Below are 16,885 nucleotides of genomic sequence, written 5' to 3'. Positions count from 1 at the left end.
CCTAAGAGATTTAAGGAATCAAAGATAGGCATATTAACCCTAAAATTAAAGAAAAAGGGGCTTAAGGGTTTTGTGACTAGTGTATTGGATGGAATAATAATGTAGAATATCCTATCAATAGGTCTAGCATCAAAGAAGAAGGAAGAATTGCCCAAGAAAGAGCTTAAGGCACCAAGGGAAAAGCTTACAAGAGGTAGCTAGCAATTACCATTTAAATGTTACCTTGAATTGTGTTTATTGCTATGTGTTATGCTTTATTACTATGCCATGATGTGGATGAGATTATAATATTATGTCATGTATAACTCCATGCATAAAATGCCTTGGCTTATGCAATGTTGAGTAAATTGAATAAGAAGCATGTATTTCCTTTCCGTGGCATGTGAATGAAGTTTATAGCTTGTGATAGCTAGAGCATGTGGCATGTAATACTTTACTTGTGTGACATTGTAAATATAGTGCTATGCTACTAAGATTTCTATGAATCTTACCCCTCCCATATTCCAACAAATCCTAGGGCCTACAACATCAAAGAAAAAAGGCAAGGAGGTGATTAATGCATAAAGGAATGATTAATGTTATGAAACATCACATGACTTTGTCCCTTTCTAGAAAATATGTGGATATTTGTAATTAATCTCTTTTGGATGACCTTATGTTATGCTATATTTTGATGCAAATTTATGCCAAAGAATGCCATTATCCCCAAAAATGTGATTAAATGAATAGCATGACAAGCTAGAGCTTAAGTATGAAAAGGCAAAGCAATTAGGAGAGAAAAGTCAACAATTCAGGGTCAAATTTTGACTAATGTGATTCTGACTGATTGAATGATTTGGGCCATGAAATTTTACATGGAAATAGATCTCATTTTTATCTTTAAAAGGAGTGGTAACATGTATAAAATGGATATTTGTACAAGAAGTTATGTCTATCCAAAGTTAAGCAAAAATACTGAAAAATTAAAAAATAACCAAATGAACAGTACTTTTTGAAAATTAATCTGGGCTCAAATTTGAAGACAATTCATTCAAAAACTATTTTGCATCAAAAGGTAATCGAAAGAGCTTCCAATAAAACTTGGAATCACTCAATATTAGTTTTTTTAGAATTATTTATGATTTTTCAAAATTTGGCCAAAATATGGGTTATTGTGAATAGTAACCCAAGAACAAAATTTTTCAAACTTGTAGCCATCAAATGTGATTCTATTTACTTCTAATTAGTTAGTTATTTAGTATAAGTTGCAGGTGTTATATTTTTGGTATCAAAGTAAAAGTTCTGGCATCAGTTGTAATGCTATGATTTGAGGGAAAATATTGCTGTTCATTTAGTGGATTGTTATGGTCATTGTGTTGCAAGAAGTTATAGACATGGTGTGTTGTAGGAATAATAGTGGCTCAGAGGAGTCAGTCAACTAGAAGAAATTAGGAGATCGTTTCCCTTGGTGGTATGATGAGAATGAGGATTACAGGCTCATCGTAGATTTCTACTATAATAGTCTATGGTAGAGGAACCCAGGACCAAACATAGCCATAGTCTGAGAAGCTATTTTATTGATAAACTTCTTGAGAATATAAGTTAATGATGTCAAGTTCCATATTTATTAAGTCCTTTTTCTATTCTCACCTAAGTCTCTTGAAATTTTCTTTAATTTTTATTTTTTTCCCATAAAAGAAAGTGAAGTTCTTTAAAGACTACCATATAGTTTGCTCCAACTCAGTTGTTCTGATCTTAAATTTTTTTCACTATTTCTCAGTAATGTTATCAAGAAAAGCTTTTATCAACAAAGTTATCAATAAATGTATTTCTCAATAAGGTAATTGAGGTCTTGAGCACTTTATCGAAATAACCTTTTTCTGTTACCCATAAGCTACTCAAGAAACTTCCTTTTAAGATTTTCTAAGTTACTCTAGCATATCGTGTTTTTCTTGAAAACTTATCAAGAAACCAATTTCTCGATAATGTGCTTCAAGTTTCCTTACTTCAACTTTTATATGCTTTGATATTTCTTGATAATGTTATTGAGAACCATGCTTCTTGAATTTCTTATTGAGAAGAGTTCATCAAGCTGAGGTATTTGATCTTTTGGACAACTTAAAGATTACTTGTTTTTAACTTCATGTAATGATCTTTCTTTAGTCACCCTGACTCTGTGATTTACTAATGACATATTTAAGCAAGATTATCGTAGGATTAGTAGCTCAATGAAAAAAATGAAGTTGGTTAAACCACTTTATGTCAGAAGCATTAAATGCATTTTAACCGCTACAAGCTACCAACCTATTCAATTCTCTTTACAACAGTAACAATGCTTGAGTCTAATGGATAGTTAATGAAAATCAACTATAAATAGATGAAGCATTCAATGGAGCATTAACAAATACAAACTACCACTCTGCTGTATTTAATTTGTTCATTTATTGCTTTGTTTTTTGAATTGTATTCCTAGGTTTTAGTGATCGTCATTAATACTCTATAAGAGAGAAATGTATAAGCTATTGTTACTCAGTTTGAGAGATACTCAAGATCATTGGAGTCTTGAGTGGGTTACATTCTTATGGGAAGTGAGGAGGAATGATTGAGAGAATTCAATGGCTGTACTGAGGCACCAAGAGCCCATTGAATCTTGGAGACTATAGTAGAACTCTCAAAGGTGCTTTGGGCACCGGACATAGGTTAAGAGCTTGGACCAAACCAGTATAATTTGCTTGTGTTCTTTTCTCTTGTTACTCTTTCGTCGAAATCTTTCTAACTCTACCTTATTTAATTTATATTATGATTTTTTAATCTTTAAAATTTTTAATGTTACCCAATTCACTCCCTTCTCAGGTGTTTTGTCATTCTAACGAAAATTTGTCCCAAGAGTTTTCACTAATAAGGAGTAATAGACACCTGGATATTTCTTTTTGTTTTTTTAGGTGCAATTTTGCTCTGAAAAGTTTAAAATCATAATAATTTTGCCCCCTACTGTTAGAAAATTTAACTGTCAATGTTACAATTTTAATAATCAGTGTTAGTTTTTTAATGGTATGGAGCACAATTGTTACGAATTTAAGCATCTGGGAAAATTTACACCTAAAAAACTTCTGGTTGCTTAGTTGTCTTAAGTAAAAGCTTTCGAGACAAATTTGTACTTTAACCCCTAGTTTAACATAACATATTAGAACATATAAAAACATACTTTGCAGGTGCTGGAAAAAAAAAATCAATCCTTTATGATTATATTATGAGGAAATTGGTTTTATGTGAAGGTTCTAATGGTAACTTGCATGTTTAACTTGAAGATAAGGTTCTCGACAATGCTTCATGTGCATTTTTTGGATTTATGCTCAATTTTTTATAGGTAAAAAGTAGAGCTAGTAACATAGGTTGAACCCGTAATTGAACTTTGTTAACCCACACCACCGGACCTATAACCTGCCGCAGGTTATTAGCTCGATAACTGGCAGGCTAACCCGTATTTATTTTTTTAAATTTTTTTAAAAGTATTATAATTATATTAATCTATATTATATCCTATCTAAAATTTTTTTAAAAATATCTATATAATTTATTTGGTGCTTTTAATCAAATATTTCAAGAAAAAACAAAAATCTTATTATATATTTTTGGATATTGTATAAGAAAAATTTAAAAAATTAAAAATTAAAAAAAAGTAAATGCTGCCAATCGCTAACCCATGTTGATGGGTGAGGGTTGGCTTCAACCATGCCTTTTTAACCCGACTCATATGAGATCAACCTATTACAGAGCAACCCACGGGTTGGCCTGTATCACTGCCCCTAGCACAAAATGTGTGAGCCAACGTTATCACAAATTCATGGGTTGTATCAACTAATAATGTGATTAGTATTGTTCCCACGTGTATCTGGTACCAACAACTGGTTGACCATTAATTTTACATTTACAGTTTACACTTAAAAGAGCATTAATTTTACATTTACACTTTTGTTTAAGTTTACACTGAAAAGAAATATTTAATGGAAATAAAAGCTAGTCTACGGTGAGAAAATAAATCTAAGCTATAGTTAAATAAGTCACTACCTAAAAAAAACAACTCATTATTGGCAAAATTAGCAATGAAAATTATTCTATCACTAATTTTCGACGGATTGTTGAAAAACTTTTTATCACTGAATTTGCCAACAGATTAATGGGTAAGCAATGAAATTTTTCTGTCGCTACATTAGTAATGTATTAGCCACAGAATCCCATTCTATCGCTAATATGTAAATAATTTTGTCAATAAACTTTTAGCAATGAAATTAGTGACAGAATTTTTTTATCTCTAATTTTTGTTATTAATTCTATCACTAATTTTTGTTACAAATTTTTAGTGACAGAATTTTTCTGCCTCTAATCCAATGCTAATTTCATATTTCAGTATTTTTGATGATAATCCTACAACAATTTATATAATAAAAACATAATTAATAATATAATGATTTAATTATAGTTTTTAATTGTAAAATAAGTTGATATATTTGTGGAGTTGGTGTTAATAAGGCATCATTATCATTGATCTCATCATTAGATACTTATTGAGACAGCAAGACGATTTCTCAAAAAATTTGTTTTACATCTCATTAAGATCAATTCCTTGATCACTCATAATAATTAAACAAATAAGATACGAAACTTAATAACTTTCTTACGTGAATTAATATAGCAAAAAAAAATTGAAAGATGCAATATATGATAGAAATTTAAAATTAAAAAATGAATTTATATGCACTCCTCTATTTTCTATTATCTATCAAACTAGTGTTGAAGGTAATTTTGAATTTGAATGGCGAAAAAATAAAATTTGATCATGATATATTGAATCAGTTTTAGGATCTTTTAGATAGAGATAGATGTAGTTTTATAATTGATCTTGGTTGATGTTATTTTGTTTTGCTTTGCTTTGCTTTTCTTGTGCTTATGTTGTTGGACCTCGGTTTTTGTTTAATGGAGATTATCAGTTTGTTGTTAGGAAAGAAAAAAACTCATGATATAGAATACTAGGTTAGTAGTTATATAAAAAAGTGATTCCCAAGAACTCAAGAGATGGAGGTGCAAAAAAATAGGTGAGTAGTCATATGATAGTTATAATTGGAAGCTTTACGGATTGAATGATTGGACTTAGGATTTAATTTGGTTGCTGCACCAAAACCACCCTTCGATCACTTCATCGACGATGACCATCTGGTCTCTCCCACAATCTCTCTCGAGTCTCCCTTCCTTTCTCTCTAGTTGCAGGTGAAAATGAGGGAGGGGAGAGAGTAATCTGAGGCTTAAAACTGAGGGAGCGCACATGAGAATTGTGTGAGAAGGGAATTGACTCTTTTGCCCTTCAATTTTTTCCTTGCGAACTTCACCCCTTACTCTAATTTTCTGAAATAACTAAATAATACCAGAAATTAGATTTTGGTATATTTAATAAATTTTCTTCCTCCATTATCTTCTTTGGCTCATGAAATAATTTTTGTAAAAACTTTGGGCCAAAAATCAACTCCTAATTATTTTTCTTGAATTTTTCAAGAAAACAGCCCTTAATTTCATAAATTAATCCTTAACACATTATAAGGATTTTATGCGATAATTAAATTCCTTAACTCATAAAATAATTTTTCTAAGAATCTCAGCTCAAAAATAATCCTCTAGCAATTTTTTTTGGATTTTCAACAAAATAGCCCCTTTAAAATCCAAAATTAACTTTAAAATTATTTAGGTCATTTTTGGGGAAATAATCTTTTCATAAATTTTATAAATACTTAAAATAGCCATTTTGGGGAAACAATTAATTTTCCTAATTCTCTTAAAGGCTAAAAACTCAGGATGTTATATTTAGCACTTTTGGAACAAAAATACCGTAAAAATATTTTAATTATGATAAAATGTTTCAAGATCGTTACCAAAAAAAACATGGTTCAAGATTTGGCCCCAACTTATAAAATCCAATTAATTATTTACAATTATTTAAATAAAATATAAGGAGTTTTCTCCACAAAGAATATCCACATTCTAGGAATGAACAAGTATTCGGTAGAATTGGAACCAGTTAATTATTTAACATACTAATAAATCAAATATGCATGCACACAATGTAGAAAAATTAAATTCTAAGTAGTGAATATGAGAAGCCTTCTTTGTAAAAAGGATAAAATTTTACACTTTTATCCGACCATTTTATCACCTTCTTTGATAACTATATAAGACGTGAGGGCGTCATAAGATACATACCCAGAAATACACTTTAGGCAGGGACGGACCGATGCGAATTTCTTTCATATGTCGTAGTTAATAACCTAGAAGTCTTATCTCATCATTTGGTTTTAATTGATAATTAAACCTTGTTCCAGATTGTCCAATGTCTTCTTCTTCATCTAGCTTAAGAAGATGAAAAAAGCCCACTTGATTTTGTAGTTGCTATATAGAGGATTTATATAGTCATCTATCAAATTAGTTTTCACCTGGGTTTGATGTGAGACAAGGTTACCTCATTAATAGAAGCATCTTTGGAATTTTTTGAAGTAGATGAATCTCCTAGGACCATTCTTCCTACTGAAAATGCAGGACGATTAGGTCTGGCAAAGGTCATTGTGTCACTTGCAAGCATGACAACAATAGTGGACATGGTTGGTCTATCTGCTGCATCTTCTTGAACACAAAGTAAACCAATATGTATGCACTTCAAAACATCATTTGCAATGTATGAATTTTCTAGTATTGGGTCCATCAACTCCAACCATTTTCCTTCACACCACAAATTCCAAGCCTGCAAGGAATAGCCAATTTTTCTATTTGAAATATCGAATGGGCTAAGATTGGATTATTGCTATAAAATCAAAATTCCTTGAGGAGATAAGATTAGTAAAATAACTTACATAAAGTATAAGACTTTGACCATGTTCAGAGAGATAGAAGCCACTAATCCTTTTCCCGCATATAATTTCTAGTAAAAGAACTCCAAAACTAAAAACATCTGATTTCACTGAAAATAATCCTTCCATAGCATATTCCGGAGCCATATAACCACTGTTTTCAATCAATTCAAATAGCAGTTGAGTCATCCATGAACTAAACTTTTTCAAACAATTCAAATACTAATTTTTTGAGATGGATAATTTAAAAGTTAAAAAAGGTAAATGATCAATGTGTATCTAACACTTACTATGTACCCATTATTCGTCTTGTATTTTGTTGATTTTGCACTCCTTCGAAGGTTCTTGCCAATCCAAAATCTGATATTTTAGGGTTCATCTCATAATCCAAAAGGATATTGCTGGCTTTCAAATCTCTATGAATTACTTTAAGTCGAGAATCTTCATGAAGATACAAAAGTCCTCTTGCAATTCCATTAATAATATGTAATCTTTGTTTCCAATCCAGTTTCTTTCTATTTTCTTCATCTGAAAATTTTTTTCCAAGAAAAATTTTGACAACAGCATTTGAGGGAGGAAAAAAATTTTTGTTAGTTGTTTTCTAAGAGACTCACCATTTAAAATTTTGTTGCATAATGTATAACAAAACAACAAAATTTATAACTGCTTGTGTTTCTATCATCAATTGATGTCTAAATATGGTATGCAAGTCTTGACAATGTTATGTAAGAATTGTACAATGATTGAACATGACTTTAGTCCTTGAATGGTTATATTGCTACTAAGATTCTCCTTAACCTCGTCTTTCATTAACTAGCCATAATAGTTACCAATAACAAGAGGAGGAGAATGCATGAAAAAAAAACAAAGGACACAATGTACTAAAATAGTTGAAGTATGCAAGTTGTGAAATTTTGTAATCAAGTGTGATGAGGTGGGATGAGGTTTTGAGAGTTGCATGACATGAATATTTCATGTTATGATAGCATGCATTAAGATGAAGATGAGATACTGAAAAAATAGGGCACAAAGAATGACTGAAGAGGCCAATTTATCAAAAGAAATGCACTAAAGCTCCTAAATTACATAGTAAGAAAAAGTATGACATAAAGCATAGAAGCAAAATAAGCTTGGTCATGATGATTTTATAAAAGGAAGAGCATAAATCAATCTTTAAAAAAAAAAAAAAAGACATAGATCACTTCAATTGCACATTTAGAGCTCATGATATCAATTTTTCAGGATAGGGATTAAATCTACAAGACATTATTTGACGAAATGAACAGTACTGATGTTCCACCAAAGATACTACAACAATTGGCAGGATCAATGTCTAGATTTATAGCTTATTTCCTTATAGAGAATTCAGAGAGCTTTAATTAAAAACTTGAGTCCCCTTTATATGATATTTTTATAATTAGTTATTTATTTTCAACGCTAGACTAAAAAAAATTAAAAATACCAAATGATTGAATAGTAACTCAATGACTAAAATGCAAATTTTAATTTATGGGACTTAATTCATAGTTTGTTTGAACCATAATACTTCCCTATGCCACTAAATGGGTAAAAATAGTAATGGGCATGACAGTTTGAGTTTCATTTGTTTTATCACTATAGGGTATCTAATGTCTCTAAAACATGTTAATCTATAACCTTTCTATTATCTAACTAAATAAAAATCCAACGAAGAAAGAGGTCAAACGCATAGTCGAAACTTGGAAACGCCTCCAACACACACGCGCGCACGCGCGCGCGCACACACACAAAGTAGAAGCCAGACAGTTTTGTGGCAATGTTTGTGTTGGCAAATTGAGTTAAAAAGTGTTAGCTGGTATAGCATCAATGGAGACCTTACATATTTGATGATAGCATCGCACGTGTGAACAGTAATGGAGATCAATAAAAAAAAAACAAACAAACTGTAGGCAAACACTCTTATTTAAAAAAAAAAAAAAAAGCTATGGGCAAACATTAAGGCAGTGTAGTTATATATAAGAGAATAAGAGAATAGGATAAATTTGTAAGGAGAAAAGTCTGAAATGTACTGATTTGTTCCTCATGAAACCTTAATATTTAATAGGGATAAGATATAAATTTGCTCCGAAAGTATACAGTTAGGAGCTATGGGTATCTAGAAATTTTTTAAGTCTCAATATCGCCCCAGAAGTTACAAAAACATTGCAATGTCACCCTATTATCCCAATTAATTTGGACTGTTAAGTTTGACCAAGTTGCTTATTTGGTAGCCACGTAATATGCCATCTCATCATCTCTTGCTTCTTCTCTCCAACGTCACCCACCTCATTATCTCCCCCACTCTTCCTTTCGAGTACCAGCAAACCCTCGGCTCTCTCTCTTCCCCCACCTCCGCTTCCTTCTGACCCCGTCATCTTTATTCTTCGTAACATATAGAATCATGAACTTTTTTTCTTTATTTTCTTTGTTCTCACAGTAATATATGACAATGACTTCAACAAAAAACACAATGCAGCATGATATCCTGTGGCCAAAAAATTTCAAACCAACATCGACGTTCACAGCCCAAAGCAATAAAAAATTATTTCTGTGTGTATGTTATGCTGTAACAGTGGTATGTTTCCTTCAGCTGGTAAAGATCCATTCAAAGATACAGGCCCAAAATTATATAGAGCAAGAAGAAGAGGAAAGAAATTTCAGAGCAAGAACAAGAGTAAATTTCAGCACATGACAAAAACTGAAATTCATTGAAGAAAAAAGACTCATCCCGTCATTGTCTTGCCTGCTTGGGTCTTAGAGAGAGAGAGAGAGCTTAGCATTGTCAAGATGGAAGAAGTAGCACCGAGAAGGGCCATAGGAAGAGACAAAAGGAAAAAAAAATGAGAACAACTAATTAGCTTGAAGAATGAGAGAGAAGGTTGAATCGAAGACGCCGGCGAACAGTGAGGTTAGAAAGAGGACGATGGCAATGACTGCTTGCAAGAGGAACGGACACTCGAACTGAGAAAAGTAACAGGAGAGAACACCTACGGTCCGTCGAGTTATGGTTACAGTCAGGGAAGTCGGCCAGCGTATGGAGGGAGGAGAAGAAGAAAAGCATTTGGTGAGTGGGGACGACATTGGCTATGGGCGCAATGACTGAAGAAATGAAGAAACTGTACAGAAAGTGGAGGAGTCTGGAAAAGAATGAGAAAAGACTAAAGAGAGATGATGAGAGAGGGTAAAAGACAAAAACACTGAGGTGAGGTGGCAATAAGTGGGATTATGAGTGCCATCTGATAGTGCCAACTAAGATTTTCAGACAAACAAAATGGTCAAATTTAGCATTTTCAACTACAGGATGACATTGCTGTATTTTAGCAACTTTCAGGACAACATTAAAACTTAAAAAACTTTCAGATACTTATAGCTCCTGACTGTATACTTCCGGGACATATTCGCACCTCATCCCTATTTAAAAGGGATCATTGCAAGAAAAGTTAGTGGATTCACATAATTATGCCATATATTATATTATACTACTAGTCATACAAGCGGTCAACCAACCGTGAATAATACATGTGTTAAACATGTGAATTCATGCTCTAAGAAACATAACACATACATTCATGGTTGAAACCATATAAAATTAACCTTGTCATTCATGATACTACTTTGGAGCCATAAACTTCTAAAAAAAAAAAAAGTAAAGTAGTTATCAAATGATTTTTTAACGCAATTTGCAAATTTTGCCACTAATTTGCTATTTTTTGTAGAGATAAAAATTAAAAATGGTAGAGAAAGAGAGTTTAGAAAACATACTAAAAAGGTGTGAATCAAGGCTAGAATTTGGCATGTACTCCAATACAAGCAACTTTTCATTTTCCTCCATGCAACAACCCAAAAGTCTAACAAGGTTTCTATGTTGCAATTTTGCTATGAATATCACTTCATTCATGAATTCCTGTGAACCTTGACCTGAAGTTTGAGAGAGTCTTTTCACAGCAATTTCCTTTCCATTTGGTAGTGTTCCCTAATGAAAAAGGTTGATATATGATTTCAAAGAGATACTATATGTTTGATCAGGCCAAATCAAATATCCTATACGGTAATTATATGATAAACAAGAAGCATATAAGGATTGAGTTGAGGTGACAATATATATGTGTGTATGTGTGTGGGTGTGACCTTGTAGCCTAATCCAGGCCCTATTTTCTTGTAGGGCGCATTGTATTTTTCTAACTCAAGGGCCTTCCTTGGCTTAATATAGATAGGTCTTTAATTGGGTTGAAACTAGTGAATACAAGCGGAGTCAGGTCATCCAAAATAATTCTGAATTTTTACTTAAATTCCTTTTTTAAAATTTAATACATTTATATATATATATAACAAATTTAGAATGGTAAAATGAAAAACGTCTTCCATATTTATATTACATATAAATTAAAAAATATTTTTCATCGTGTTGAAAGGAAAAATGTTTCCTTGTACTATTTAAAAATAATATTAAGCATTCACCAAATAAAAAATATTAAGCATATTAGGTGGAAGCTAGTGAGGATGGTTGATTTCTTTCAACACTTGACTCACTACTTAAGTTTACTTTGCTTGTATTTTTACAATTTGGCCAAATTTTACTTTGGATTAAGATGTAATTTTGACCATGATCTTATTTCTCATGTGCAATATTACCCTTGACTTTTTAGTGGTGCAATTTTGACCCTTGGGGGCAAAATGGCATACACAAAAAAGACTAGGTCAAAATTGAACTACCAATTAAAAAGATTAGGGGCAAAATTGCACACCCAAAAAAAAAAGATTAGGTCAAAATTGAACTACCAAAAAGATTAGGGTTAAAATTGTATCTAAAAAATAAGATCAAGATCATAATTGCACCTTAACTCTTTTACTTTTAACTGACCTTGCCCACCAATGCAACTCAATTTGAACCAGTCCTAATGAGTTTAGCGACATAAGTTCATTACTTATTGATTAGTAACAATTTTTTTTATAACAATTTGCAAATTTTGCCATTAATTATTGTTTTTTTTTTTTAGTGTCCCTCCAACAACTGCCCATAAAAATGTTTGCCAGCGACACTTAACTTTGAATTTCACACACAATGTAAGGAAGTATAGGAGAGAAAGAAAATTGTATTGACCTCAAGCATATGTGTAGGATTCAGTCCACATCAACTCAGGTCCATTCATATTTAAACATTCTACCTAATGTAATGAGAATTAAATTCTCCGTGAAAATACAATAACCAAATTCCTTAATATAATAAACCTCACTTTCTAGCTTATCCGATATAAGACCCTCAAAGCAGAGGGACAAATGTTCATTAATGACCAAAGTAGAAGCTCTCACAAGGTATATAAATATATATATATATATATATATATATCAAAAGAAAACATGTTATTGACCATCTTTGTATCATTTAGTTGCTCATATAAGTTCAATAATAAAGGCTCAACTAAAATTGTTTATGATAATAATGAGTCCATCGTAAATTCAAGCTAGGAAACCATATTAATAATCAAAACAAACATTTAGTAAAAACAAATAATCAAACCATTTGATAATTCAAACTTCTAAATCAAAATATAGTACCTTATAGACAGGGCCAAATCCACCTTCTCCCAATTTAGAATCTTCTGAAAAGTGATGAGTGCTGTGTTGAATCGCAAGCAAAGGGACAATGGGAAGGTCAGTATTTAGTGAACTATCTCTTTGGGAAGGGTCATAAACTATTGGAGTGCTCTCCAATGACGTTTCATCTACAAGGAAATTATGTCAAGTCACAGTTTGATTGTATGGCACATGTTTATTCAGACAAGTGTGTGAGAGCTTTGAACAATTTGACAAGTGAAAGGATACCATCTAAAAACGTGGGTCAAATGATGTGATGTGATGAAATGAGACAAATTAAAATTAACTGTGAAAGATATTATTGATATGATTAGATTGAAAATTCATGTACTGTGATACCTTTCCTCCTCTTGCTTCGTCTGAAGAGGTAGAAAGAAAAACTGAGTACAGTCACAGTTACTAATACACTTGTGCTTATGATCAAGGCTTTTGACTTGCTAACTCCATGATTGGCTGCAACATTGACAAATAATTAGCATAAAAAGTTTTACAACATATCTTAATATATATTGAACCTCACAGAAAAAAGAAATTTAACAAAAGGTAAAGTAGCATAAAAGTTTGCAATATATATATATATATATATATTTATATCGATATATTAAGAGAAACGAATGAGTTTTAAGAAAAAGAATGTATCCAATACAATAGAGCAAACATTCGATTATAGTAATAGAATCTAATCTATTTAATTTATTGCAGAAAACTTTAGTTTCTATCAAATTCACACCACACAACCACACCAGGCCAGGTCATTATCTCTCCAACTTAATGCTTGCTTTTTAAAGCTTGACCAAGTCAAAAGCACCAAGGACGAGTTTCCACCACCCGTCCCCCCCCCGGGGCCAAAAAAAAAACAAACAAAAAAAGCAGTTTTCCTCTCTTTATAAGCAATAAATAGAGGTTGTTGAACCCACTTGTCTTTCTTTTTTATAAAAAAAAAAAAATCCCCCTGCAAACAAGAATGCCTTTATTAGGATTTAGAAGTTACTCCTCATGTCCTTAGCATATTACCTAATTTTTGAGAAATGATATTAGTTCTATATGTAAGATCTATTTTACATATTTATTATTTTTTTTAAAAATAAACCTATTGATATTCTCTCAACAATAATCAAGTAGGAAGGGGAGGGAGAAAATTAAGAAAAATGATTAGGGTGTTTTGAAAAAATATACCATATTAACTCATTTAACTAACATCTTTAATCTATTCAAATTAATTAATTAGATCTTATATTAAGGACTAGAAGAGTATTTTTTAAGATAACAATGTTTATAAAATATGAAGAAAGAAAAAAGGTTATAGTTGAAAATTTTATAAAAATCCAATTCATAAAGCATATTTTGATTGCTTTCACCCCTAGGAGTGAATTAGCATATTGCGGGAGGAGATGCAAACTGCGAGAAAACCAAAAGACCATTTAATTTTTTGAGTGGAAAAAGACCATTTAATTTGAACTGAAGACAAAACGTTAGAATTTAAAAAATGAATAAATTTTATATACGTGTCAATTTTTGGAATATCTTTGTTAAGTTTTGAAACGTCAATTGCAAATTACTCTATGGTTAATGTCAAATTTAAGATTTAAGAAATTTAATGCCAAACGTAACTACTGAATAAATTAACATGTCTATCTCACTATTTTACCTGTACTAGGATTATGAGAAAATGGTGACTGGTAAAACATGTAATTAGTGTACTTGACCATACAGCTTGGCGTTCCCACTTGCCAATCTTGCTTCTGCTCACAGCATTGAATTGCCTTGTTCACCATAGCCTCCAAACACTGCCTACAACCCTCACTGGTAAGGTCTTTACTGCACTGTACCAGCGCATATCTTGTTCCACCACCTAAATTAAACTCTCCCCATGCGCTCAATCTGTTTGTCTCCTCCGTGGCTTCCCCGATCAGACTTCTTATGTAACTCTCCACCTTCTTCCCCTCCATCGGATCCAACACCTTCTTCTCTCCTTCCGCCGACCATGACAGGCTCATCATCGCCTTCCCAAAGAAGTTCTCGTTAGAGTATCGCAGGATGCAGTAGCTGTACCTATGTTGCAATTGAAATTAAACAAAAACTGGCATAAGAATAGTTAAAGTGTCCGTGTTAGCTAGTACGGGTGCCATCGTCAGATTTAAAATTTTCTATACAGTAAAAACAACACAGAAGATTTGTTAATTACATAGAAGGAGTTTGAGAACATAGGCGTGCTTAAAACACAAGATTGGTACCATATTACAGCAGAATATTGACTTGGGCAACGTTGGAGAACCTCTCTCGTGGCAGTGGAGACACAGAACTGGCAGAAGGATTGAGCAACATCATCACGGCAGTCGTAGAGGCCATACACGGCGGCGTTAGTGGTGTTTCCGATGGCGTTGTTGCTGAAGTGTTTGCTCATGGAAGCATCGTTGGACAGCCTTGAGAGTAGCTGGTTAAGGTTGGCTTTGTAGGAGGCTGTAAGAGCTTGTGAAGTCTTGTTATGACAGTCGTCTCCAACGTAATTCGGTGTCTGAGAAATACCAGTTCTGATGAAGCTGACAACTATGAAGAAGACGATTGAAGTTACTCCTGGGACGGTGATAATGGGTTTTGAGGATTCCATCACGGAGTCATAGAGGATTTTTCAATTTTGAAGTGCCGTGTATACGAATATAAATGGATAGATAAATTGATGATGAATCGCGCAAAATATGTGGACGAGATAAATTTTGACGAGTATATGTTAAGAATTGTATCGTGGAAATTGATGCTTTAGTTGAAATACTCCTAACTTGGTCTCTTATCATTGTTATTTTCTCTTGTTAATTTTCCTGGTGCTTTCTTTACTTGTAGGAAAATTGATTTGAAAGAGCATATACTCTTCTGGTCCCTAATATAAGACTTATTTAACTAATTTGATTAGATTAAGGAAGTTAGGTAAGTTAATTAATTATAAGAAATATGACATGTTTTTCCTAAGTATTCATAATTTTTTTAAAATTGAACCTATTAATATTTTTCCAATAATAATTAAGAGAGAAATTGAAAAAATTTAAAAAGATACTTAAGGTATTTTATAAAAACAATATCACATTAACTAATTTAACTAACATATTAATCTAGTTAAATTAGTTGATTAGGTGTTATATTAAATACCAATTAAATATAATACTCCTTCTGTCCTATTTTATAAATAACAACTACCGTTCCTCTCTTGTTCTTAAATATAAGCAACATTTACAAGTTATCTTAAATTTTTATAGCAAATTCTTTATTTTGCTCACACTAATTACTTATTTTAATATTCAATATATTTATTATCTCATTTTCCAAACCATCATCTTTTGTCATCACACGTTCTCTCTCATTCATAACTCTCTTTATTATGATAATTTTCTTATTTTCTTTCTTTTGCCTTCTCTTTTCTATAAATAAGAGTATTTTGAAGAAAGAACTTTTAATTTCTACATATTTATTGTTTCTCACCAATTTTAACCAACTTTTTGGCCTATATGGAGTTTAAGGTTGCTTATAAAAAAGAACGGAGGGAGTAGAGCTGGTAAGTGGGTCCAACCAGCCAACCCACTAAAAATGATATGTTAGAGTTAGTTAAAAGTCAAGCTGCCAGCAAAAAAAAGTTTTAACCCACAGTGCCTAATCCACAACTGCAACAAGTTAGCCTGCATTTATTTTTTTGGTTATTTTTTAATTATTATAATTATATTATTATATTTTATATCCCATCTAAAAAATTTAAAAAAAAAGCCAATATTATTTATTTGATGTTTTCAATCAAATATTTGAAAGAAGAATAAAAATTTCATTATATTTTTTCTATATTGTATAAGAAAAAAATATTTAAAAAATAACAAATTAAAAAAAAAATAGTTGATGGGTCAACCCATCAACCCACCACAATAAATAAGGGTTGGCTAAAAACCAACTCATTATTAAACAAATATATCTTTTAATCCTAACCTAACCTGTAACAAGTCCTACGTTACCATCCCTAAGAGGGAGAGTATGTAAGTTAGAGAGAGAGGGGAGTAAGCGCCAGAGAATCAGGAAAAGATACAGGCCCCACGCAAATTAATGAGGAGAGGAAGGAGTGGAAGTCTTTTCGTCTGCTTCCTCATTCTTTTTTTTTTTTTTAATTACAAAGAGCGAGATGAACCTAATAAGTACCCAAAGTATCAAGGATTACACTATGAGGTGCATCCCTATGAAGAAAATCGCGAATAAAAACTGGGGGTCTATGCAACAGAGTGAAGTCAACCACGGCTCTTCCAGCTTCAGCAGCCAAAGCATCCGCCACAGAGTTCGCATCACTGGCATAGAGGACCACTTCTACCTGCCATTCTTGTTCCAACAGTTGCTGGATCTCTACCAGGGCATTGTAGTCCGGGTGTTCATAAGGG

General features: G+C 32.1%; 1 protein-coding gene across 1 annotated transcript; it reads right to left on the bottom strand.

The window, feature by feature from the left end:
- Window positions 1–6,100: 6,100 nt before the first annotated feature.
- On the bottom strand, window positions 6,101–15,113 carry LOC114745918 (cysteine-rich receptor-like protein kinase 10). The gene is made up of 8 exons (XM_028934095.1): window positions 14,717–15,113; window positions 14,131–14,534; window positions 12,822–12,935; window positions 12,444–12,610; window positions 10,650–10,860; window positions 7,160–7,397; window positions 6,873–7,023; window positions 6,101–6,763 (listed from the first exon to the last, which is right to left on the bottom strand). Exons 1-8 carry the CDS (start codon window positions 15,088–15,090, stop codon window positions 6,455–6,457), a joined length of 1,968 nt encoding a protein of 655 aa, XP_028789928.1. The 5' UTR covers window positions 15,091–15,113; the 3' UTR covers window positions 6,101–6,454.
- Between the last annotated feature and the right edge of the window lie 1,772 nt (window positions 15,114–16,885).

The sequence above is a fragment of the Neltuma alba genome, unplaced genomic scaffold, assembly GCF_004799145.2.
Source record: "Neltuma alba isolate B1F8T4 unplaced genomic scaffold, ASM479914v2 tig00000791_pilon, whole genome shotgun sequence".
In the NCBI taxonomy this organism is placed as follows: Eukaryota; Viridiplantae; Streptophyta; class Magnoliopsida; order Fabales; family Fabaceae; genus Neltuma; species Neltuma alba.
The sequence above is the reverse complement of the archived record's forward strand: the minus strand, read 5'-3'. Positions and strand labels throughout refer to the sequence as shown.